Source organism: Diadema antillarum, unplaced genomic scaffold (assembly GCF_040938485.1).
Source record: "Diadema antillarum isolate AM-2024a unplaced genomic scaffold, OU_Dant_1.0 scf00000112, whole genome shotgun sequence".
Lineage (NCBI taxonomy): Eukaryota > Metazoa > Echinodermata > Echinoidea > Diadematoida > Diadematidae > Diadema > Diadema antillarum.
In genome coordinates, this window is record NW_027271001.1 from 932,703 (window position 1) to 956,525 (window position 23,823).

Below are 23,823 nucleotides of genomic sequence, written 5' to 3' on the forward strand. Positions count from 1 at the left end.
CGAATGCAAAATGCATGACGGAAAATAATCTAATGCGCATCGTCGTCCCACAATATTTCAGATCAGCCTGTTTACACTTACAGTCGACCTCACAGACTCATACCCTCCCCACCCTCATCAAAATGATACAGCGAAAGCTGTAATTGTAGCATCATTACAATCATTGGGAAAAACTATCTTTTTCATCGTGAAAGATAGCTTGCACAGGTTTGAATCTCTCGTTTCAGGGTTTATGCTTCACTTGTTACTTCAATCTTATGCTCAAATTCATTAGTGACTCTCTACCTCGTAATACAAGAGCAGTCATATGTTTGTTTTTTTGTTTTTTTGGTACCAGTACAACAATCACATTCAAAACTCTTAAATAAAACAATGGCAATAGTTCCCCATACTCACATTTTGCACAAGACTCCACACAAAATTAGGCTTGAACACGGCTACAACATACGAGTGAGAAAAATATGTTATGTATATATAGACTAGGATCTAGTGCATTTACATCACATTTATAGTGCAAACAACTAACATTACGATGATACTACATAATCTTCAACAGCTATGTATGCATTTTTACCTTTTTTTTCTCTCTTTCTTTATAGAATGGCGCTTTGCAAAAATAATGTCTCAAATTTTTCATGCACAAAGTTTCTTGTGGTGCTCACACACAGCGAATTCACAATGTTTCACCAGATTATGTCAAAAAGGCAGTGTTTGCGATATATGAAATATTTGCTGCGACACTCGCAACGGACAAGGGACATCCAAACGTGGTGTCTGAGGATATTGTGAGGTGAAACTTATTGTTCATCAACTGATTCAACAAGTAATCTTCTAAATCTCATTGTTTTCTAAAGGACACATAACATTGCTTGAACCAATAATGTTCGGTTTGGGGAAGAGACTGGGATCTTCTTGCCAACCCCCCCCCCCCCCCCCCCCCCCCCCCCCCCCCCCCCCCCCCCCCGATCAATGGCATGGCTTCCAAAACAAAGCACCACATCAAGTTTTGTGCTATTGGTTGTTGTTTTATAATAGGTTTATACGTATAATGGTATATAGTCAAATGCAACTTCACTGCTGCTTGGCTGCACCATTTTACTTGAAAAGTGTGGCATTTGACACACATTTTTAATACAAACAAAAAGACTTGATTTGTTGATTACAAGTTTGATATTATTTTTTTTTTCAAACAAGTGTTTGAAGAAAGATGTGTACTCTGAAGAAATATCATCACATTACTACACTGTCTTGATAAAGAGGCAGACTAAGTCAAGAAAGTTGACAAATTACACCAATTTGGCTGAAATAGGAGAGATTTAACTATTCAAACATCAGAAGTTTGCCACTTTCACAACCTGCTTCTCAGATTTACTGTTTCATCAAAAACTGTCCCCCCCCCCCCCCACATGACCAATAATATTATCTACTGAATTTATAACAGACAGACTGTCTTCAGATGTCTTTGATCTCATTAAAACTTTAAAAAATCTTTGCTTCAAAACTGAGAGTTTCCTAAAACTATTTAGCTGGGAGCAAGATTTCTTACTGATTTGTAATGCAGAGGGTTTTTCTTTTGTCTCAATAGAAAAAACATAATCAAAAACAAAAGAAGCCTTTTTTTTTTTAATGTAAATACACAAATCCACAAACAAGATTTTCTCAGGCAGTGGTACATTAGAAGCTTTGTGTGCCCGTGTGCACAGCATTACTGAAAAGTTGACACATATTTTTTTTGGAGCATATGAGAAATGCCCTGTGTGATTACTCTTCCACTGCACCAATTGTACTACAATCAATCATAAATTATGATTTTAGGAAATGGAACCTACAAATTGATCAACTTTGTGACAAGAAATGTATGACAATTGGTGCTTATGAAAAAAAAGTTGAAAGATGAATACTTTTAGCATAAATTTCTCATAAGAAACAAAATCTCTTTCATTGAACAAATGTTAGGTGTAGATAGAATTACCTCAACAAATTGCAAAAAAATAATTCTTTTAAAAAGACGAATTATTGTAACTACCAACATTGACTACATGCAAAAGCTTACATCTCAAACTTTTGTTTATGCGTTATTGGGCGGGGGTGTTGGGGTACGTCACAGTGAATGTGTGTTGGGCGAATATACGCAACAAATACAATGATATAACAAACACTTTAACAAGTTAAAACCACACCTGAGTACCTGGTATACTCGGCAGATGTGTCTGTGGGAAGTGGGTGCTACAGCAAAATCAGTTTGTCCTGAAAAGGTTATGACAAATTTCACTGGCTGAAAACGGGCCTTTGAGCTTGAGGTGGACGCCGTTTGAGTGATACACTGTATGTCAACGCACCACAAAAACATGAGGGAAGAAACGATACACATCTCCTGGTATGTACACTATGAAGAATATAATTAATGTTTTGCTAATTCCACAGGGATTACCACGCTAGCCGGATAATCATTACACGCTCACTCTCACTCTCTCTCCTTTTCCATTTTTCTTTTTGTGTGTCATTATTTTCTTTTTCATGTTTATGTTTCATTTTTCATTTTCACATAATATGTTCTTTAAAAAAATAACACAATATAAAGAGTTGAAGACAATATGTGTGTTTTTCAGGACCTGTTCAGGTAAGTGAAGTGGTCTTACTCTTCCTATACTTTGGAAAGAGGGAAGAAATGGACAGACAGACAGACAGACAGACAGTGCAGATAAAGAGACAAACACACGGCTGGCTGAAGAAGTAGAAATATAAAGGTAGACTGAGAGAGATAGAGAGAGGCAGATATACAGATAGAAAAAACAGATAGGTAGATAGGTAGATAGATAGATAAAAAGACAGATAGATAGAAAGCTAGCTAGCTAGATAGATAGAAAGATGGATAGATAAAAAGATAGATAGGTAGATAGAGAGGGAGCAACCCAATTTCAAAATCTGTGCACTATTGCCACTAGAGGCTACAGACTGCCTTCTCGCAAACAACACTCGCTGATGCGACGTTCAAAGAGGGCAGCCTCCTTTCTCTCCTCGCGACCACTTCTCAGAAACGTGTTCGGGCAAAGACTCATTCTCATCCGCGATGGGGTCAAAGAGATGGCGAAAATTCCTCTGTGCAGATTGAAATGAAGTGCTCTGGCAGCGTGTGAGTATCCAAAATCCGGCTCTCCTCTTCACGGAAAAAAAGTAGCAGTTTTTTGCTTTTGCTGGTGAGAGTACATTCCATAAATTGTTAACATTTCTGTGAATGTGTTCAGAGTGTGTAGTGTCACATGCTTTAATAGACATATAATATATATGTACGAACTTCAAATGTGGAAAAACAAAAGAAAACAGAAGAGAGAATGACTGCATAGGGTCAGTCTTATACGGACACTTCGTATGTCAGAATTTGAGTTCTGTCCTCTCCGTTGGCTTGCACTATGTGGCTAGTGTTGGAGCGTTTTGAGTTAGCCGTGTTGTGATTGTTGCGCCCAATGTCCGCCTTGGACGATTTGCTCCGCGTCGGCGCGTTGTTGGGCGGCTTCTCCTGGCCCCGCATCATCGACTCCGCCTCCTCGCTCATCTTCAGCGCGGTGACGAAGGAGATGGGCCGCCGCAGCCGCGACCCCTCCCTGTTGCGCATGGGGACGTGTTGGTGAGGTTCGCTGTGGTTGGGGGCACTGTTCGCTTTGTGATTGCTGTGCGCGTGGACGTTGTTCTCATGGTGGTTTACATTGTTTGCTTTCCCCACGTGCACATTGTTGCCTCTGACACCCGTGCTGTACGGACTGTGCATGCCCCCTGATGAGGGCGTGCTATTTGCCTCCCAGTCGCGGTGGTTGCGCCGGGACGAAGGACTGTTTATCATGTCGCTGCTCCCGTGCGACGGCGTCGTGGACCGGCTCTCTAGGCTGGCGTCGCGCCGCGGGTGCCTGCTCCTGCCGTCAACATGGGAGGAGGGGGAGGAGCGTGCCGTCTCTTGGAATTGGTGGAAGTTGACCTGGGTGTAGGGGTTGCCGGGGGGTGGGGGAGGCGGCTCCGCCTCGCAGTCCAGTCCTTGACTCTCGTCGTCCAGTGCCTCGCGCTGGATGTCTGAGAAATACGGGACCGAATGGTTGTTGCCTACAGCAGCGTGTACCTTGGGGACAAAACGAACAAGAAGACATGTTAGACAGAGTTGCCATTGTGTAGCTGTTGTTGTCTTTGCCCTAGCAATCAACAAAATAATGCAGGGGAAAACAAGCACTATTATTGCAAAGGTATATCTTAACCATACATACAATGTACGTTTTTCCTTTCTGTAGATGTTCCTGCATAATCCTCCTCATTGAGCACGAAACAATGTAATACTCTCTGTCTCTATGACTCTGCAGCAGGTTTTGATGAGTAAGATAAGGACTGCTAAACATTCCAAAATCGAAATCAGAGAAGTCTCAAAGAGTACTCAGAGAGATAACTGTGCATTTCTCAAATATTGGCTTTGGAATTGCTACATTATGAATACAAACATTGTTAATGCACACAAATCTCTAATGGACCAACATTTTGACACAATTTTTTTTTTTTTTTGTAAATTAGATTTGCAATTCTCTTTTGTTTATTTGCTATATCTTACATTGTCCACAGGAACACTGAAAGAAAAACACTCTAAAAACAACAGCTGGAGGACAAAACAAAATCACCACGACAAATTACAGTGATATTGACAACTCTCAACATCATCTTGTAATTATGCTTTTAAATATCTCTTGCAGGGCATGGAAGAGTTTTCACATAGAAAAGGCCTTTGAACCCAAAACCTGAAGTACATGTACTGCAGCCTTAAAATTAATTGATGAAGAGATATTAGGTCTTAATACGGATGCCAATTTCATCAACATGATACATTTGACATCTACACGAAAGTTTTGTACCGTAACTGGGGAAAGTTTTGCAGAAAGGAAATTTCTGAGTATTTCACCATCTGTGATATCAGCACAAAATGGACAATTGCAAAATTTTACTTATTCTGCTTTGTCCACATGAATTTACACTCCCACCAACAAAGTGTCAACAGTCTGCAACAAATGAGAGCTAACAGATTTCAACCTACCCTAAGCCCCAGAAAATCATTTTCACACACACAAATATAATATAATATCCACTTTAAAAATGTTACATGAGTCAGACACAATTCTATGACAATAGACAATGGAAGGGACAATGACATCACAAATACATTGGGAAGTTAACTCAACTTGAATCTATTGGGATAAAGCTTAATGATTAGACGTAGGAAATGTTAAAATGAAATGATGTAATAAACACACACCTGCCATACTTTGGTATGGTAGGGGATTTACTTGAACCTACCAACACGCAGAAACTTGGATCTATGCAACGACAAATTCTGCTTTGAAGACTGTATTTGATCTTCCAACACAATTCCATTTGATTTCAGTGTGCTTGCCACCCATTGAGGGCATATTTTGATTGATACAAAACTAGGAGCATCGTACATGGAAAGAGAGTATCTTAAACACTCTCTCAGCAATACAGCCACACAAGCATTATATTAATATAAAATGCACACAAACTGTGTTGTTTGTCACAAAAGCCCTTAACAGGATGTTACACTGCAAGTAGAAGGATAGTAGTGTGCAAGTACGTAGGCCAAGAAAAGAATTGTGAAAGATGGCAAGCTAAGATCATTCTCACTGCAGTCCCATCTATGCATGCATATCTATGTAGCTTTTTTTTTTCAGCCTCGAGCTAAATATGGAAGGTGCACACACCTTCCAAGAATGAGCGTGTTTACAAAATCTTGGAATGATCTGCCAAATGAATTATGCATCTAGAATTCTTTATGCTTGTCCAATGTCTGAGTCATACAACATGGTGTCATGGCTTCTTTTCATATTTAAATTCAACGAAGCACTGTGACATTTGACCCTTTGAACTGTACTTGCTGTGCTTTGCTCCAAGTTGTGTATCTATCAAATAAAATATGCAGACAATTTATCACCACAACTCATTGATACCATGACCCTGTTTGCATAGAACTTGTACTTCAACACTACATCTTACAATAATAATAACTATCAGGGCTTCATTCTGAAATCCCAAAGAATAACTGATAGCAGCCAACATAGTACCTTTGAAACTATTAGTAACGGTATACAGCTGTACACTCATAGCTGTTATTACAATGTATTGTCACAGAGCAAGCCATACTCGCAAATTTGGTTGGAAAAAAAAAAGGAACTCTTTGTAAGAAGGCCACAGTGATAGCAGACTCTCATATTGTGCATGTTTTAAAAGGCACTAGCCCAAATTTTGATTATGAGCAATGCTTGTTCATGGGTTGGTGATAAACTTAACACTGTGCAAAATCTATGGAGTTAGCTCCTTCTGGCTCTGAACATGAAAACTGGATCCTGTGCTACCGGTATTATCACCTTGTGAAGATATGACCCAAGTCCACTTCAAATGGTTTCAGAGCATTCTGGTTAGCATCACTCGGCACACAAGTCATACAATATTTATGCAATATACATGTACATTGCGATTTGAAAGACAGCTTCACAAGTTCTCTTGAATTTTGTAAGTGCGGTCCATACTGACAGAACGAGAAATAGATACTGTCCCTCTTCAAGAAAACAGGCAGAGCCCTATTTTTTTTTTTATCTTGGAGATGATTACATACACTGCATGCATCAAAAAAACTTGCAACTAAAAGAGCTGTATTTCACTGTAACATCCGACGGAGCTCCAAATTTACTGCAGTTTTCGAAAATATTTTGACACCAAGGTCAAAACTTTCCAAAGTCATTTTAACACAATTTTCTGGGGAAGTACAAGCATGAATATACTTGCTCTAGTTTCTAAAAGTGTTTATACTCCATAATTGACATAAAAATAACACCAAAATAGCACATCACTGGCCACGTGTGAGTTTCCTCAAATATCATTACAGACCAAAACACACATCCTCTACCTCACCAATGAAAGTACTGGAGGTATAGAGGTATTCACGGAACTGTTTGTAAAAACTCACACTCATGTTGAAAGTGAATCAATAACATTGCATCATAAGAGACCAATATTGATAGCATAACAGATGTGCAATACTGCACAACAGACACCAACAATATACATGTACTTTAGTTTTGGTTAGAAAAAATCATCCTTTTCTGGGGTAACATACATGAGGATGACCCTCTCATTGAAGGCAGGGTGGATATAAATAGTCCAGTAAGTAGTTACCTTCAAAAAGGTCCCCATCTTTATATCACATCTTGCTTAAAGGGACATTCCAGGCAATTTTCATAATTTCACATCATGTAGTACATAAATCAACAACTCCATGTATAGATTTGAGGAATTTATTGCGGTTCTTCAGCGGAGAAACAATACTTTGAAATCTCTTAAACAAATTACACTGAACAAGGATGATGACATAGGAGGTTCACATATTTCAGAAATGTAGCAGTGTAATTCCATTACAATACCGCTTGCTTGCGAGTTCACCTGTGTATAATCTATGCATGCCTTCTTCTTTTGTTCTGCTTCCTTGAGCCCCAACTCATGCATTCTTAAGGTGACTCTGCCATGTCATCATCCTTGTTCATTGCAATTTGTTCTAAATTTTAAAGATATTCTTACTCTTCATCCCAATTATCACAAATTCTGAAACTCTGTCCTCAGTATAACTAATTTTTAGTTGTTCAAATGTAAAAATCTGAAAATCATCCGGAGGTCTCCTTTAATATATACTACATACACACCAAAATATACCCCCCCCCCCAAAAAAAAAAAAAAAAAAAAAAAAAAAAAATCTTGTGCATATATCTATATCACTAATTTCCAAGGCCTTGAATTAATAACAAGGCACTGAAAAAAAATTCTAAATTTCTACATACAAATGTAAATTGTGCATATTTTGGGAATGAATAACTTTGGCATGTATATGCACTCTCAACTGTAAATAAAACAATGCCGAACATGTGAACAAACTGCCTAAATCTCTGTGTCATCAGCTGAGAGTTTTTGCATTTCTCAGCTAAAAAATGCCGGTGATGCATAAGTACTGTCAAATGATGTGGAAATTTGAATGTATGCACATATACAGGGATTATACATTTATTAATTGCTCGTTTTCTTGGTGACATACAAGATGGCTTATCTAGTTTGTATATGAGACTATTAATAGGAGGCACAAATCAAGTGGTATTTCTAGGTAATTGACGACATAAAGATTGGTTTTCTAATATGGATATACAGGTATGAATATGCATCAATATCTTGAAGCGCAACACTGGATCAACTCTGATGTCTGTTTGAGATAAAAAGCTGTTACTAATGAAAACATGTGGAATTGTTTTTGTCTTCTTGTGCAATACTAATATGCCGTAAAAAAAGCTACATGAAGATTGAACTTGAACGTCTGTCAAGAAGGACAAGTAATTCCAGCTGATGAATAATGGCACGGAAGAGTTGTCCTTCTAATAGTAATGGCACACGGACCCTATTTGTCAGAAGCAATACTCAACAATTTCCCGGCATCATTACATAAGTATTCTTTGTAATGACCATTTCAGATTAAAGATGCTTATATTATTGTTTCCCCTTTGGTTTTCATGTCAGTTTACAACAACAAAATAAGAAAGAGATTGAACGGTGTAGGTAAGGACAATCTTGGAGATTTCTTCAATAATTTCCGTCAAGATTTCTTTTGATATTAATCTATGTCTACTGGCAAAGATATCTGATACAGTTTGTAAAATTTCCACATTTTATCTTTTTTCTAAACATCCCTACAATTTCAATTCCTATGATCTCTCCTGTATGTTATCTTGCATCACAAAAACCCAACAAAGTCACCAGATCGGAATTTCCAGATTATGTCACTGCAAGAATTTATTTATCTATTTTTTTTTTTTTTTTTTGAAGGAAGGAATTCTGTACTTTAAAATCCCATGTGAACATTCAAATTGGATACTCCTAACTTCTTATCTAAAGAATCTTATCCTAAAGAGAACTTTTTGGTGTGTTTCGAGAAAGGAGATTTGAAGTTGAGGATCAATTGGAGCAGAATGACTCACACCTTCTTGTGCAGAAAAAAAGAAGACGAAAGATTTAGAACTCGATAAATGCAGTACAATCAGCCTGAAACTCGGCACAGTCAGCAAGAACTTTTCATTTATGGTTACTACTATCGTGCTGCTGCTACTGCTGACCATTTGTAAATGGTTCTGGAGGGTTTTCACTGACATTTTTATTGTGTGTTTGCATCACAGCTGGAGAAAGGAAAGCTTCCTGGTCTATAGAAACTGTACAGAACACCATTTAGGCTTCACTCCATGCTTCTTCAGATAAGATTTCGCTAGGAGGATAATTCTGACCGAAATATCTCCAAACCCTGCGTTGGACCTTTCTATATCACAAGACATAACACTTCCAGAACTACCAGAAAATCTGCATGTATGACATTTACTATAAATGAGGAAATTTTCATGCGAGTAATTTTTCACGCGCAGCCCGGGAAGATGAATTTTGAGTGTTTTCATTTCCGCGGAATCAAAACATTGTATATAGCTTGACACAACACAAGCAAAAATATTTGCATGCTTTTATTTTCGATCTAATTCCTGGTTGTGCGAAATGCATGAAAATTTCCACTTTTAAGAGTACTATGGGCTTTATGATGTATTATCGCAAATTGCGTCACTGCAAAATACGGCACACTTATTAAACGTCTAAAGGACCACTCCGGTGCTCTCCTTGTTAGTTGTGAACAGCAAACCGATGAGTGCGCTCCTAAATCACAGCACGACAGCCACCAACCCAGTTGTTGGTCGGTGCCATCCCCCAGGGTCAACTGGCGTCCATCACCCCCACAACCGGTGCCGATGTGCTCTGGTTTGTTGCCACGCCTACACTTTGGTGGTGGTGGTGGTGATAATGGTGGTGTTGCGGTGGTAGTACTAGTCGTGAGTAGTTGTGGCGGTGGACGAGTATTAGGAGAAAACGGTAAGGAAAAGGTTTGGGGGACACCGACCTCACCTGATGCTGGGACCTATTGTTGCCCGTGTGCTGCGGTGTCGCCGTGCGCCCGCTCTCCACGCGCACCTGCACCTGGCTGTCGGAGATTCCATTGCCTGTCTGTTGCACCGGCATGTACATGGCGGCGAGGGACACTGGCTTGCTCTTGAAACCGACATATCTGGGGGGTGAGACAGATGCACACACACATACACAAACGTGGGTTGAATTTGATTGTTAGTGAAAAGAGCTTGTTAATTGGCTAGTTTGTGTCTCAAGGTTTATATGTGACCCTGCACCACAACACAAACAAAAAGTTGCCAAACATAGATTTTTAGTTAAAGGCAGATTCTGAAAGAGCAGACTCTAAGCTTTAAAATGATGTATAGCTCAATTGAAATGGACTCTCCTAACCTATCTAAATATTGGAAAGAAAGCACACACTCTGGAAAAGTGTGAACCGAGAAAAGAGGCTCTAAATTACCGGGTCTAACTGTCTATTCAAGTGTTTAATCCTTATCAAGCCGTGCTAGCTGTTCAATGAATGGGACAAAAAACATGATGTAAACCACTGGAGCAACAACAATAAAGGGAATATCAGATTAAGTTGAAATTGAGCATGCTCAATTAACACATTCTGTCTATGAATACTGCCAACTTTCAAAGCGGTAACTTTATCCCTTCAAAAGTTATCGGACTTGAAAGTGAAGAGTGTGCAAGTGGCTATCAAGAAATGAAAAGGGGCCTCTAAGATATACCTGATCTCACTACTCTACAAAAAAGAGTTGTAGAAAATTTGCTGAAAATGCACTTTCGCATTCATTTTATGATCCCAAAGTTAAGAATAATGTAGAAGAACGGTAGCTGTTTCAGAAAATGTGACAAAATTAATATTGACTTGGTTGACCCGTTTCACCTTTTTTGAGTCCTCACGTAAAATCAAGGGGTGCGACTTTTTGTTCGTTTTGTGATGCACGGTCACATATAGGGAAATATATTGGAAAAAAAAAATCATTAAATCGTCGCTGGGGTGACAAGACCTTGTATCTGCAATTTTGGTGAAAATGACTTTTTTGGATCAATGGTAAAATAATGGGTTAAGTGATGTCCTGTCCAGATCCCAACTGTCTTACTCCAAAAATGAAGCCACCACGGCATGTCAAAGGAAAGGCTATCCCATTCGCCACAGTGCTTTGGCCGCCATGTTTTTTGGCTCTCCTGAACATTTGACATTTTGTAGATACAATTGAACGAGGTCTTGTCGCCCCAGCGACGAAATATCTTAAAGCTAAACTGCTGAAAAAAACTGTCACAAGAAAGCTTTTATATGCACAGCTGAAAAGGTAGAAAAAAAATTATTACTTTTAAGGATTGGAAACATCTTATTAAAAACGAAACGGCATGACAATGTTATGAATCACTTCTAAAAGAATTGGAAAGAATTGCTAGATTGCTAGATACACAAACAGTCATTGAGTGACAGCTGAGAGCCATCTTACAATCGGTTGCAAATGTTGTGGGGATGTCGACTGAAAGAGAGAGAGGGAGGGAAAAAAACGATGACATTTTAATATCAAATTTTAATCAAGGTGGGCACGACAGTGGAGAAATATTTAATCATGGAGAAACTGTGCCCACAGGGGTCATACCTGGATGGCTGAGGTCCGCAAAAAACTTCCATGCAATTTCTAAAGCATCCCTTGTCGAAGGGGTTGTGGCCGCTCTGGAATTTACCCGTTACCTGTCGGTCGTGAGGACGTGGTTTGGATGAGGGGGAGAAGAGAGAGAGACAGGGAAGGGGCAGAAGGTATGAGAGCAGACAGAGGCAGAGATTGCAGAGGATGAAGAGTTGGAGGAGGAGGAAGATGAGGAGCAAAATGAGGAGGAAGATGAAGCGGAGGAGGAGGAGTAAGAGGAGAAAGATGTGAGGAAGAGGAGGAGGAAGAGGAAGGAGATGAGGAGGAAGAGGAGGAGTAGAAGAGGAGGAAGATGAAGAAAAGGAGGAAAAGGCAGAAGATGATGATGATTAGGAAGAGGAGAAAAAATAAGATGAGGAAGAAGAAAGAAGATGATGATGATGATGAGGAGGAGGAGGAGGAGTAGATAGAGTGAGGGTGGGGTGGGAGGAAAAGAGAGAAAACAATAATGTGATAACATCACAAAATATTTGTTAATCTTAACAATCTGCAAACATACCTAATGGACTCATCAACAGAACACAGCTACAATGTATAGTGTAATATGGAACAAATCAACAGACATTCTCTTCAAGCATTTTTTTTTCAATTGCAGACTTTTCCTCTCAAACGCCCATCTGTAGCCACTTGATTATCATTATTTTCAAAGATCTTATCCCTTTTCTTCAGGGCTACTGCACCCAGCTTTAAAAACCTTTACTTCATGTCTATATGGGGCAAAGAATGGAACCATATCTCCCTGCATCCCCCAAAGACACGTTTTTTGGTGGAAAAAAAATTTTTTTTTTCTTACTTTTCTTGCAATAGACACATATCATGTAGTCACACAATTTGAGAAAAAAATGTAGTAATTTGCTGCATTTTGGGCAAAAACAGTACTAAATACAGCAACTAAAGGGAACAGTTGGCATCTCTGAAACATGTATACTTCATCTCAGATTGAACTTCAGAAGCTGTAGTTAATCTATTAAAGCTATAATTGATCTCTCTCTTCAAACTTCTGTCCTACTTTCCCACAACTAAACAGAGAACCACCAGCTTTTAACCTTTCTCGTGCACCCTACTTTCCTACCAATACTTCACAAAGCAGAAGAATAAATTACCGAACAATCAAACTTCAATGAATATTCATGGCCATTTTATGCCGACATGGAACAAGGACCCACTGAATACCTGGAGGACATCTTTCCCATTTTGTATGTCGACGTGCAATCAAAACATGCCCCATACTGTCAATGGCTAAACTTATCCCCCCCCCCCCCCACAACAAGATGAACCAAAAATCAGCCAGGGGAATTGCAGTGAATGACAAGAACAAAACTCTTGTTTGAATGTCACGAATATCAGATGGATCTGGAAATTGATTGCACCGAAATATCACGTGTCGCAAGGGCTTTGAAACAAAAAGAAAAACGAACACTTCATGCATGAATTGAGCAATACAATGTAGTTCCTGCAAAAAAAAGAGAAAAAAGTCAGTTTCGATTACAGTGAATGGAACCTAAGACAAAAGAACAAACAAATAACAAAAGAAAGCAGAAAAGAGAGAGAAAAACAAAACAAAGCAGTGCAGCACAGTAATATCATATCCATACTTGGGAATAATGAGTCCCATTTGCCTGCAGCAATTGCATCCAAACATGATCCCACCTCACAGAATTTTAAACAGAGGAACAGTTCTTTGTTTTGGACAATTCTAAATCAATTCACTTCATGCCTGAATATCTTGATGATGGGAATACATTTTCCACAACAGAGTTACCCTTTATTCTTTTTTCTCTTGATCAGTATATTAAGGCTAAACTCTTTAGGGATAGACAGTGCCCTAATGTTATTCAAATGTTATTCGAAATATGAAAATGCTACAAGTTCTTGCCTGATCAGGAAAGAGAAATTTGGGCTTCAAATTAAAATGAGAAGCTACTTTAAAGTCAATGCATACATTGGCCCTATTTTTGTGGCAAGCATGCTTCCTTTTTGGGTGAGTACAAATATGAAAAGCGATGATTTTACCTGTCTGATGGGCAAGTAAACGTTAATATCCAGTCTTATATACAGGATTACAGGATTGGCAAGCTCCATGAGCATGTATGTCTCATTGCACTGGACAGACTAGTTCACTAATGCATGAGTCATGTATGTTCTTTATTGGTAACAAAGTTTGAAAAAAAATGAAGTTTGTTTGCCCTCAGCAAAAAATTTTTAAAAAAATTAAAAAATCTGTATGCCATTATAAAGGTATAAATAATCTTTCATTGCTGTTTAATACAGTGAGAGAAAGCCTTTGTGGGTAACCCAGTCACATAAGCCTCGGGGCGAGCCTCATGCAGGCTGGGGGGCATGCTCCTGTGTACAGTCGCTCTGCCCCACATGGCCATGGCAACCTCTGTGAGGGCAGCAGACAGGCACAAATTCAAATGCACATCTATGTATTTATGGCAAAACCAGTCTGCAATGATGGTGTATGTGTGTGATGACTGGCAGCACCAAATCTGATCCATGTGTGAGTGTGTCTCAGGGATGAGACAACTCAGAGAGTATCCCCATGCCCCCACCCCTAATTCCATTCCTCCTCCCCCCCCCCCACAACCCCTTGTAATGAGGAAATTGGGCCAGAGGGCGATGCCCTTACCTGCTCGTTGGTCGTGCGGCCTTTACAGATGAGGGATATGTGGAACACGGTGAGGACTATGACTGGAATGAAGCAGAGGGTGTCTAAGCTCATCACTACGATACTGAAAGGGTCATACGGGGTCACGCAAGGTCACCACAGGGGCGGGGTCAAGGAAGAATACGGAAGCAACATGAAAATAGTGCAGTCATGGCAACATGTACAGTACTACCTGCACACACTTGATGTTTTATACATTGTATTTACATACAAATGTATGTATACATATAATGTATAATATCTCGATTGCAAGCAAACATTCAAAAGAATAAGATCACACAAATTTGATATCTTTGCACACAGGAAAACATTTGATAACATTCATATAAACTGAAAGGCTTGAATATGACATCACTCTGCCAGCTTAGCACTGCTTACACAATTCTAACGTGAAAAAATTCTTGATGCATGCAAGGATATATGATCAACATCATTGCTGGCATGTTCACTATAAATGCCTCTGCTCAAAAAAGAAATCAAGTAGCAGATATTACACACAGGAAGCTTGGGATAGGTACGGTAGACTGCTTCAATATGATACTTCCGAGAAACAGTTATTTGCAACGTAGTAATCATACAGACAGGCACTAGTCACACAAACACTCAGCTTTACATACATCAAATTCAAGCAAATACTCAGTTCGAATTCAGCAAAAGGGAAAGAAAAAAAAAAGTATTTACAGCTCAAGGCAAAATAACACACACACACACACACACACACACACACACACACACACACACACACTCTGTGCTTAACGGGAAAAAAAAAAATCTGAATCACACTCGGCCTGAATCATGATCATAGGATATACTTTCACAATATAACACTGATGCAACTCAAAGGCATGCACAAAAAGAGGAAGACAATGGATAAATATTCCAAATGAGGCATCATGCAAGTCAAACACGCTGAGACAAAGTCCACATTTAAAGCAGCAGGTGCAGACGAAAATACACGCCGCAAGTATTGCAGGTGAATGAAATGCGTCGTCGAGACCTGAATTCAAAGGCTGTAAAAAGGTGCAACAACAACATAAATGTGAGTGGAAAGCGTGCGTGCTGGAGAAGACAAAAAACATATCAAAACATACAAATATATAATATGCATGTATGAATAAATGATAAAAGTGAGACCAGTATCAATGAGTAATATTATGGTGAAGAAGGAGAAGAACAAAGGGTGGCGCGGGGGTTCAAGCAGACTTTGCCGGACTCGCCGTACCTGCTCGTAGGTCGTTCTGCCTCTGGACGAGAGAGAGACGTGGAAGCCGGTCAGGCCAAAGACAGGCAGAAATGTCAGCCCTACTACACACATGATGACGATGCTGAGGTTAGCGGTTAAGTGCAAATTGGTGGTAGCAAAACACTACACAGATTGCAGTTATGTGGGACTACGAGTTCTGGAGTCCAGAATGTGTAATTTTGATGTCAGAAGACGTGGTGTATTACGTAATGGTGGAAATGATCAACTGTTAGTCATGAATTATTGGGGTTAGTTTGATGTCTCATCAACAAAAACAAAAAGGCCAATGACATATGTTATGAGAGGCTGGTATGAATTCAAGACACGGTGTAAAAATGACATCAAATACTGCTTCAATCATCACAAAATGACATCTTTTGTTTATGAAATGAACTGATGGAATTTCTCACATACTAATCAACACGCGCGCACACACACACAGCACTAACAATCAGACATTCTTACGCAACACACACATACACAAAAACACACACAGCACAAACTATTAGACACCCATACAAAAAATACAAACACACACACACACAAAGTACAACAAAATATCCATACGTAATGTTCATATTCATGAGTGATTTCATACACGTACATGTTGTATCTTATGTGACCCACTAATACATTGCTGATGATAGCCCAGATACATGTACTCAGAGCTGAGAAAACTGTAACAGACATTATACGGCAGAAAAAAGCGAATTTCATATCTAGCAGATGCAGTAAACACAAGTTTGTAATCACCTTCTTCTATCACATGCAAACTGAGGAGTTTGCCCCCAGCTTTCTGTAATATAAACTTATCAAAATATCTAAAGACATCTATTAATCACATTTAGTCATGATGAACTGTCCCTTAAGTCATCAAACCCCTGAAACCACAATATTGTGCTTTGGTGTTGTATCTCTCTACTTTATTTCATTTTTTATTATCATCATAATATTATTATTATCATTATAAATCTCTTTTTCACGATTCATTGAAAAACTTCAGCAACATGTGCATACATATGAAACCGAGTGAACTGAAGAAAACACAATCTGCCATCATGCCATTTAAAAAAAAAAGAAGGAAATACTGATCCCCCCCACCCCGGCAAATCTTGTTTCGGTCTTGCTGCATTATAAGTATTCTAGTAATCCCAATGATGCCATCATCATCACGTTTCCTAAGTCTATTTTCAGTGCCTGTGCTGAAGAGGCATCAAGGTTACATTATGTACATCGTACTTAACTCCATCTCTACCACGGGTAATCTCATCACATACAACACCAATGGCAATTTGAGATGGCAGTTCTTGGAGAGTTCATCCTTCGATTCCTTGGAGAAGGGGGTAGGAGGGCAATGCGTCTATCACAATCACAATCAATACGGTATCAAAATGCATTACCTTAATATTCTCCACGAGTAAATGAAGAGTTCTACTAATGTCACAGTCATCATACACGATCACCTTGTGGTATCCTGTTACATATTCTTTTTCTTTTTTGTTTTTGCTTTTGTTTTTCTGTTACATTTTCTTTTCTTTCTTTTTTTTGACTTCCTTGACTTTAAAACTTAACCCCTTGAGGACGTACTGATTTTGCTACAACACACATTTCCCACAGACACCTGCCCGAATATACTCGGGACTCATCCTCAATGGGTTAAACTTAACTTAAACTTAAAACCTTCAAAGCAGTCATAACTTCTGGAAAGCATATTTTAATATCGATCATTCCTTCTCAGATCCATAAACTTTCTCACCACAATATGATACTCAGAACAACACTCAATCTTCCTCCCTCACTCTTCCCCCTTTTCTCTTTCAACACATACTTTTTGTATACACCTACATGTACCAAAACACAGTCATATTTTTCAGAAGTAAATTTACCTCTTTGTGTTACTAAACTACATCACACAAAGGCATAAACTGGTACTGTACGAGCTGAAATTTTCACGTACAGATATTTTCGCGAATTGCTACTTGGAGGACATTTTGGTGTGTTGTTGATTTCGCGGCTGCGAGGGTCTATTTTAAACTGAACTTTACTTATTTGTGCATTGTTATTTTCGCGTGTTGTTATTTTCGCGGTTCAAAGGCGATTCGCGAAATTCGCGGAAATAAAACCATCGCAAAAATTTCAGCTCGTACAGTAACAGAAATTGGCTCCAACAAAAATCACACATCACTGAATCATGAACTGGACAGATGATGATGCTCAGTGATGGCAAAAGTGCATGGCTGTGGAATACAGCAAGGAACCTCCAGAGGTGCAGACATGAAGTTTACTATGAGGATGGCTTAGCAAAGCAGCAGGGTATGAAAGAAGAAAGAAGGTTGCAGAGAGAATGTGAATCAATTCTATTCAAGCGATCGAGAGAGGGAGATAGGGAGAGGGATATTTCGTTTCAGGAAATCTCATTATCAAATTATACATAATGGCCTACAGTGACTACAAAATTGCACCTCAATGCCATGATGAATCAGGCCCTAAAAAGGAATGATATCTTGGCAAGTGACCCACTTTGCAGGTGCGCTCCATAAAATGCTTGAAGTGATCAAGAATACAGTGTTCAGTAGGCAAGGGCTCCTTTACTTCATGTTGGCCTTCATCGAGCAGTTCATCTATTGGATGAAATTCATACATGCAGCGTAGATAATATATGTTTGCTTCACTTTGCCGTCGTCATGAACTCCTACATATACCATATCATCAAAAGAACTTATCGGTTGCTTCACTACTTCACATCTTTACAATGTACCATCAACAATGGTATTGCTTTAAAAAGACTGACTAGAATAGTTTCTAAAATATTTCACGTTATCTGATCATATGAGGTGTTTATTCCTCAACAATTTTCATTTTTGTGTTTTTAAACTTCTCAGCTTTACAGCCATCTACACTATATTTCTTCCAAGCCAACACTAAACCATTTTAGTCGGTCTTCAAGACTAGGAAATGTCACATTACCACATTACAATTCAGGAAAGGATGCTTGTACCTAGTGCAGATGAGACCCATTACTGACAAGGCCAAAGACCTGGCTCCTTCTGACTAATCTGTACTTCGACCCATCTGGTCTCAGGCAGTTTTCAGACTGATCGAGAACTGTAATTTGAATCACAGTAGGAATTACGATTCAAATTCCCCTCAACGATTCCTGTATTGCATTCACATAACAAAACATGTAGACTGAATCGTGATTCCAGTAATGTGTCAGTACAAATTGCGTTTAAAATTACACTCTCCCCTTACATGTGAAAACAGTTGAAAAAACCACATTGAAGTGGTTTGCTGTTTTTACTGAACATTATTTTTGAATGCCCGGAAAAAGCAAGTCATTGATCTTTCACTTGAGCTCTTTGTTGTTTTATAATTTTATTGTCTGTGTAATTGTCGGCTTACAGTGTAGGTTGCAGTCTAAAGCCACTTTACTGCTCAATTCATACTATCATTGGCAATTCATGTTTTATTTAGGAGATTTAAGTTCATTGTTTCTCTTTCCAATGACCGAATCTTTACTTCCTCTTTCTGATCTTGTGCAAATTCAATGACTCTGACAAGTTCCCTCCCCCTTTATACTCCAATATAGACACGCAGTGCAATTTAGAAGCATCAGTTCAATGCGAAGTCAATTTTTGCGGTAAAATTACCCAAAGACTTGATGGGTAAATTCCTATACTTCAGATTAAAACTTTAATAGCAAAGTTCTTAGTTTACAATGAGATTTTTCTATTATGTCTAAAACTCTCTGAGTTTCTAGTCAATCAAAATCAATACTTAAAAAAGCATGCACACATACACACTACAAAACAACATACAAAAACTTGATCAGCAATACCTCTTAAAATTGGACACAAGAGACGACTCATGCATATATGCTTTACACATGACAAATGGTTTGTACCTCACAAACATGATTGTCCATCACTCTATTTCTGGTAATACCAATCTTGTGGTATCACTATCGTTTGAATAATAGATCTCGACATTTCCCTGGTGTTTACTTGCACTTTTAAGAAACCGGTGACGTACGTCAGGAAATGAAAGACAGACAAGATGTTCAAGAAAGAAACAAAACAAACCCCCTCAAAAAGAACCAAACTGCCGCTTGGCAGATTTCAAGAGTATGAATCAGAGCAAAGTCAACTGTATTATGAGATTTGAGGAAAGTTTAGCCAATGATGTTTGGCTGTATGCTATTGTTCATATAAACATCACACAGGACTAAAGATGAAATTTCTGTATTTCAGTCAGCTCACAGTCGCATTGCCAAGTCATAAATGTCTACTGCAAGTCTTGTTCTTAATCTTTTATTTTTCATAATCTTTTTCAGTCTTTACTGTTTTCCTCTATCTTCTACTTTCATCCCATTCAGCAAATGATTGTTAAATGGCTCTGATACACCCTTGATACTTTTGTTTTGTTTTGTTTTTTCACTCCATGACTCCCAGAGATTGAGATGCTTCGATCTGTTTCTGATCGTAGCTGCAGCTGTTGGCTATTTCTGTGCTTCGTCATTTTGCTGGTAAATACTACTAAACATGAATAGCAAAATCTATGACTTTAACTCAACAACACCATGTCTACTCCATCTGCAAACATTTGCGAGGACTTTTTGCATGTGTATCATGTATGATTGGCAGGAGGACTAAAATTCACCAATCAATCCTGAGTCTGAATATTTGATATACCGACACGAATGACAAAATTGGACTGCATGATCACAGTGATCAAAACCTGACCCTGCATTTGGCTAAGGAAAACAGAGAAAGAGAAAAAAAAAAAGTCATCATTGACTAGGAATTGACAAACATAAAGTGTATTCTCCCCCATCATGAGCTACTTCAGCACAGCTTCCGTGTGGTTCCAAGCCACACACATTCCTCGCACATTACAACTGAAATGTGCCTGATGCGGCATACCACAGCACGATACTCATATTACGGAAGCTCATTTTCCCTACCTCATTAGGTACTGTTATAGATGTGCAGGTAATTGCATACAAATGACGTCCATCCTCCTGAGAATAAAACAATACCACATTACCAGTCGCCTTCAGGTAATCTTTTAGCTTGCACACCTAAACCTCAAATGCCCCCTCTCATTCACCAATCTACAGTGAGTTATTTTCAGTCTACTGATACAAAGTAGATATGAAATCAAACTGAAGTTACAAAAAGAAACAAAACCCAAAACAGTCAAACTTTGTTGTTACATTTATTATTAGTAAAGCCATCACTAAGGTGTGGTACTTTCATACTACGAATTCATATTCATACCCCTCTGAAAGAATTTGGTGGAAAAAAAATTGAAATACATGTATCAAAGTAGGACTATCAACGTGAAACTATTTCTGTTTTGTTATCTAATGCTCTGTATGTTTTTGCTGCATGTATTCCTATCTACACCTCGGAGAGAACGAATATAATGGCACTACAATAATTAATACAAGTGTAAAATGCAAAATGTACATTAGGATATGAAACTGTATAATACGATTATACATGTACATATGAAATTATATATCTCATCTGCACACTGGGGTATAGAAATGAACTGATACATTTAAACCATAATAGAAGAGTAATAGTTAGAACTCACCCCCCCCCCCCCCCACATTGCACATGTACAGCAGTCCTTGAAACTGTATCATTATGCCAATTTGTGTCATTCCCCCCCCCCCCCCCCCACAGTGGCACATAAATGTATCAACGGGTGGCCGATCTCCAATGATTTGATACCATCTGAAGCACACTGATGCACACACCAGTGTGACTATCATTTGGTGAGAGCTGGAGCTCTGCTTTTTGATAGACATCGAAATTGGACATGAAGTCTTTTGGCACCGCGCTGGGCGAGTGACAAAAACAATTCCAAATTGCCGGGCAGACGCGATTCGTTTGATCGCATTTGCCGCAGTCTCCCGAGTTCCGACACTTCTGTACACAATCGGCTTTGCGTCATCCCCCAAGACGGGGTGATGCGGGAGGGGGAAGGGAGAAGAGGCATAGTCTCATAACTGTCATATTTCACTGGTTTGTTTTGCTCTGCCTGAGATACAAGACCTTGGGATGCAATCATTGCCTTTCTATAATTTTTTGTTTTTTGTTTTATGATGTTTCTACCACAACATAGACAAAATATCAAAAGGATTACATCCCACTGTGGCAAACAACAGCAGGAAAAAAACAAACACATACAAATAAAGGCACCTACTACCCCAAACAGGCCTCTGCTAATGTCAAAACAACTCATGATCACAAGATTCAAGAGGAATAGTATCATCCATGGTAATGTTCCCCCCCCCCCCCAAATCTTACCTCATAATCATACAGAGATGATAATATAAATGTCCTGGTGAAATTATGATCCCATCTAAAAAAAAGACATTAAAAAATGCAAATTTTTGTGTCAGCTGCTGTATGGGAAGCCCTATAGAAACCCTGTACATGAGGTATCTATTGCTGAGTATTAACTTTTTATTGTGGATTGCACTGACTGATCCCATGAAGGAAACACCAGCTGACTATTAAAAGTCTGCCTCTTCCCCCTCCCCCAATTTAAAGGGATGGTACAGTATTGGTGGAGATGAGAATTGGGCTTTTAACTCTTTGCGAGATACCAAGAAAACACTTATGATATAGTACAGAGCATACCATTTTAAAGAGGAATTCAAAGTTTATTTGATGAAAATCGGGTTTGGAATGACTGAAACATCCAAAAACAAAGTAACACAAAGTGATCGTAATAAAGTGTGGGTCCAACACTTTATCAGAATTGCTCCATTTTGGATATCTCAGCCATTTCGAAACCAATTTTCATCAAATAAATGTTGAATTCCTCATAGAATTACATGTTCTTTCATATTTCATAAGAGGATTCTCATTATCTCACCAAAAAATGTTAGAAACCTGAAATTAGGTCTAAAACAAAACTATACGATCCTTTTAAAGCACTGTAAAATTTGATAAAGAAAAACATGTACAGTACGTGTTATTTGTGTAGAAGGAACAGTGCACTGTGTAAACAGGTGTAGATACAAACAGACAAACACACACACACACACACACACACACACCTCAGATGGTAGGAGAGAAGTTACAGAGCCGACAGCTTTTCCTTGCCTACTATATTCGCTTGAGTGAGGCGAGCCTAAATGGATTGGTCAAGTTCTCGCCAGATGGCCATGCTATGTGGGGAATACCCTGATTTGATTTTGCCTCGCGCCACCAGACCGAGATTCGTTGGCATTGACGTCACCAAGGGTGAATGCTCGAAGGCTGTATATAGGGGGGGGGGGGGGGGGTGGGAGATGGAGATTGGGTTGGGGAATGGGTTAGGGAGGGGGCAAAAAAGGAAATTCGACCCACAGGAAGATAAAAGAAGGGAAAAGAGCGGCTGCTGTTCTTCACTCTACCTATTCACATCATCCTTTTTATTCCTGGATGATGAGGGGGGATTGGCTGAATTTAAGCTTTGGTGTATACTTCTCCACGAGTGGTACAATCCATGCAGCCTCAAGACAAGCCATTCCGCTAACCACATTGAACCTGAACTGTACGTACGATTATCTTGCGCTGAAGGATGAATCCTGTGACAATCTCTACTTGGTACTTGGCAAATCGAGTGCTGCAACCAGAAGTTCAACTGTTACTCAATTTCTCAAGACACATGCACTTGCAACAACGTTTCCATTCCCCCATAAACCCACCTTAGTTCCAGAAATCACATATTCATGGTTTTTTGCTGTCAACTTTTACCTGCGATTTTCACTGTTTACAGTGTTTAGAAGTATAGTGAGTATAAACAACAACAACAACAAAATCTTTTTAATTTGAGCCCTTTGCTGTTCACATAACATGTGAACAAGAAAGGGCCCTAATGAAGGCTTTAAAAATGCTGTAAACCTATACAAAAGTATTTACTTTGGGATAGGTTACAGCATAAATTGAAGTGTACGTCTATAACCAATCCTTTAAAGTGATGAAACATCACATGAAATATTCAAAACTATAATTTTTCTTTCAAATTGGATTACTCTATCTAATTCTTCACCAATGCACTGTACATAAATTACCTTTATAGGTTTATACACTACATTGTATATACCACACATCTTGATTAGTCCCTCTGAAAGCCCTTATAAATAACCTTTCACGGCGCTTCGCTTTGTTTCACGATTCAGTGTTGATTTTCACCCATAGTGGGATCAATGTGTT

The 23,823-nt window shown here is 38.9% G+C and overlaps 1 protein-coding gene across 1 annotated transcript in view; it reads right to left on the reverse strand.

Moving 5' to 3' along the window:
* Nucleotides 1-3,265: 3,265 nt before the first annotated feature.
* LOC139719614 (uncharacterized) overlaps nucleotides 3,266-23,823 on the reverse strand; it is a 94,796-nt gene continuing 74,238 nt past the window's right edge. The window contains exons 5-8 of the mRNA XM_071631022.1: nucleotides 14,323-14,425; nucleotides 11,643-11,734; nucleotides 10,015-10,174; nucleotides 3,266-4,108 (exon numbers count right to left, since the gene is read on the reverse strand). Coding sequence (XP_071487123.1) covers nucleotides 3,353-4,108; nucleotides 10,015-10,174; nucleotides 11,643-11,734; nucleotides 14,323-14,425 — 1,111 coding nt within the window. The 3' untranslated portion in view covers nucleotides 3,266-3,352. The remainder of the gene's footprint in view (nucleotides 4,109-10,014; nucleotides 10,175-11,642; nucleotides 11,735-14,322; nucleotides 14,426-23,823) is intronic.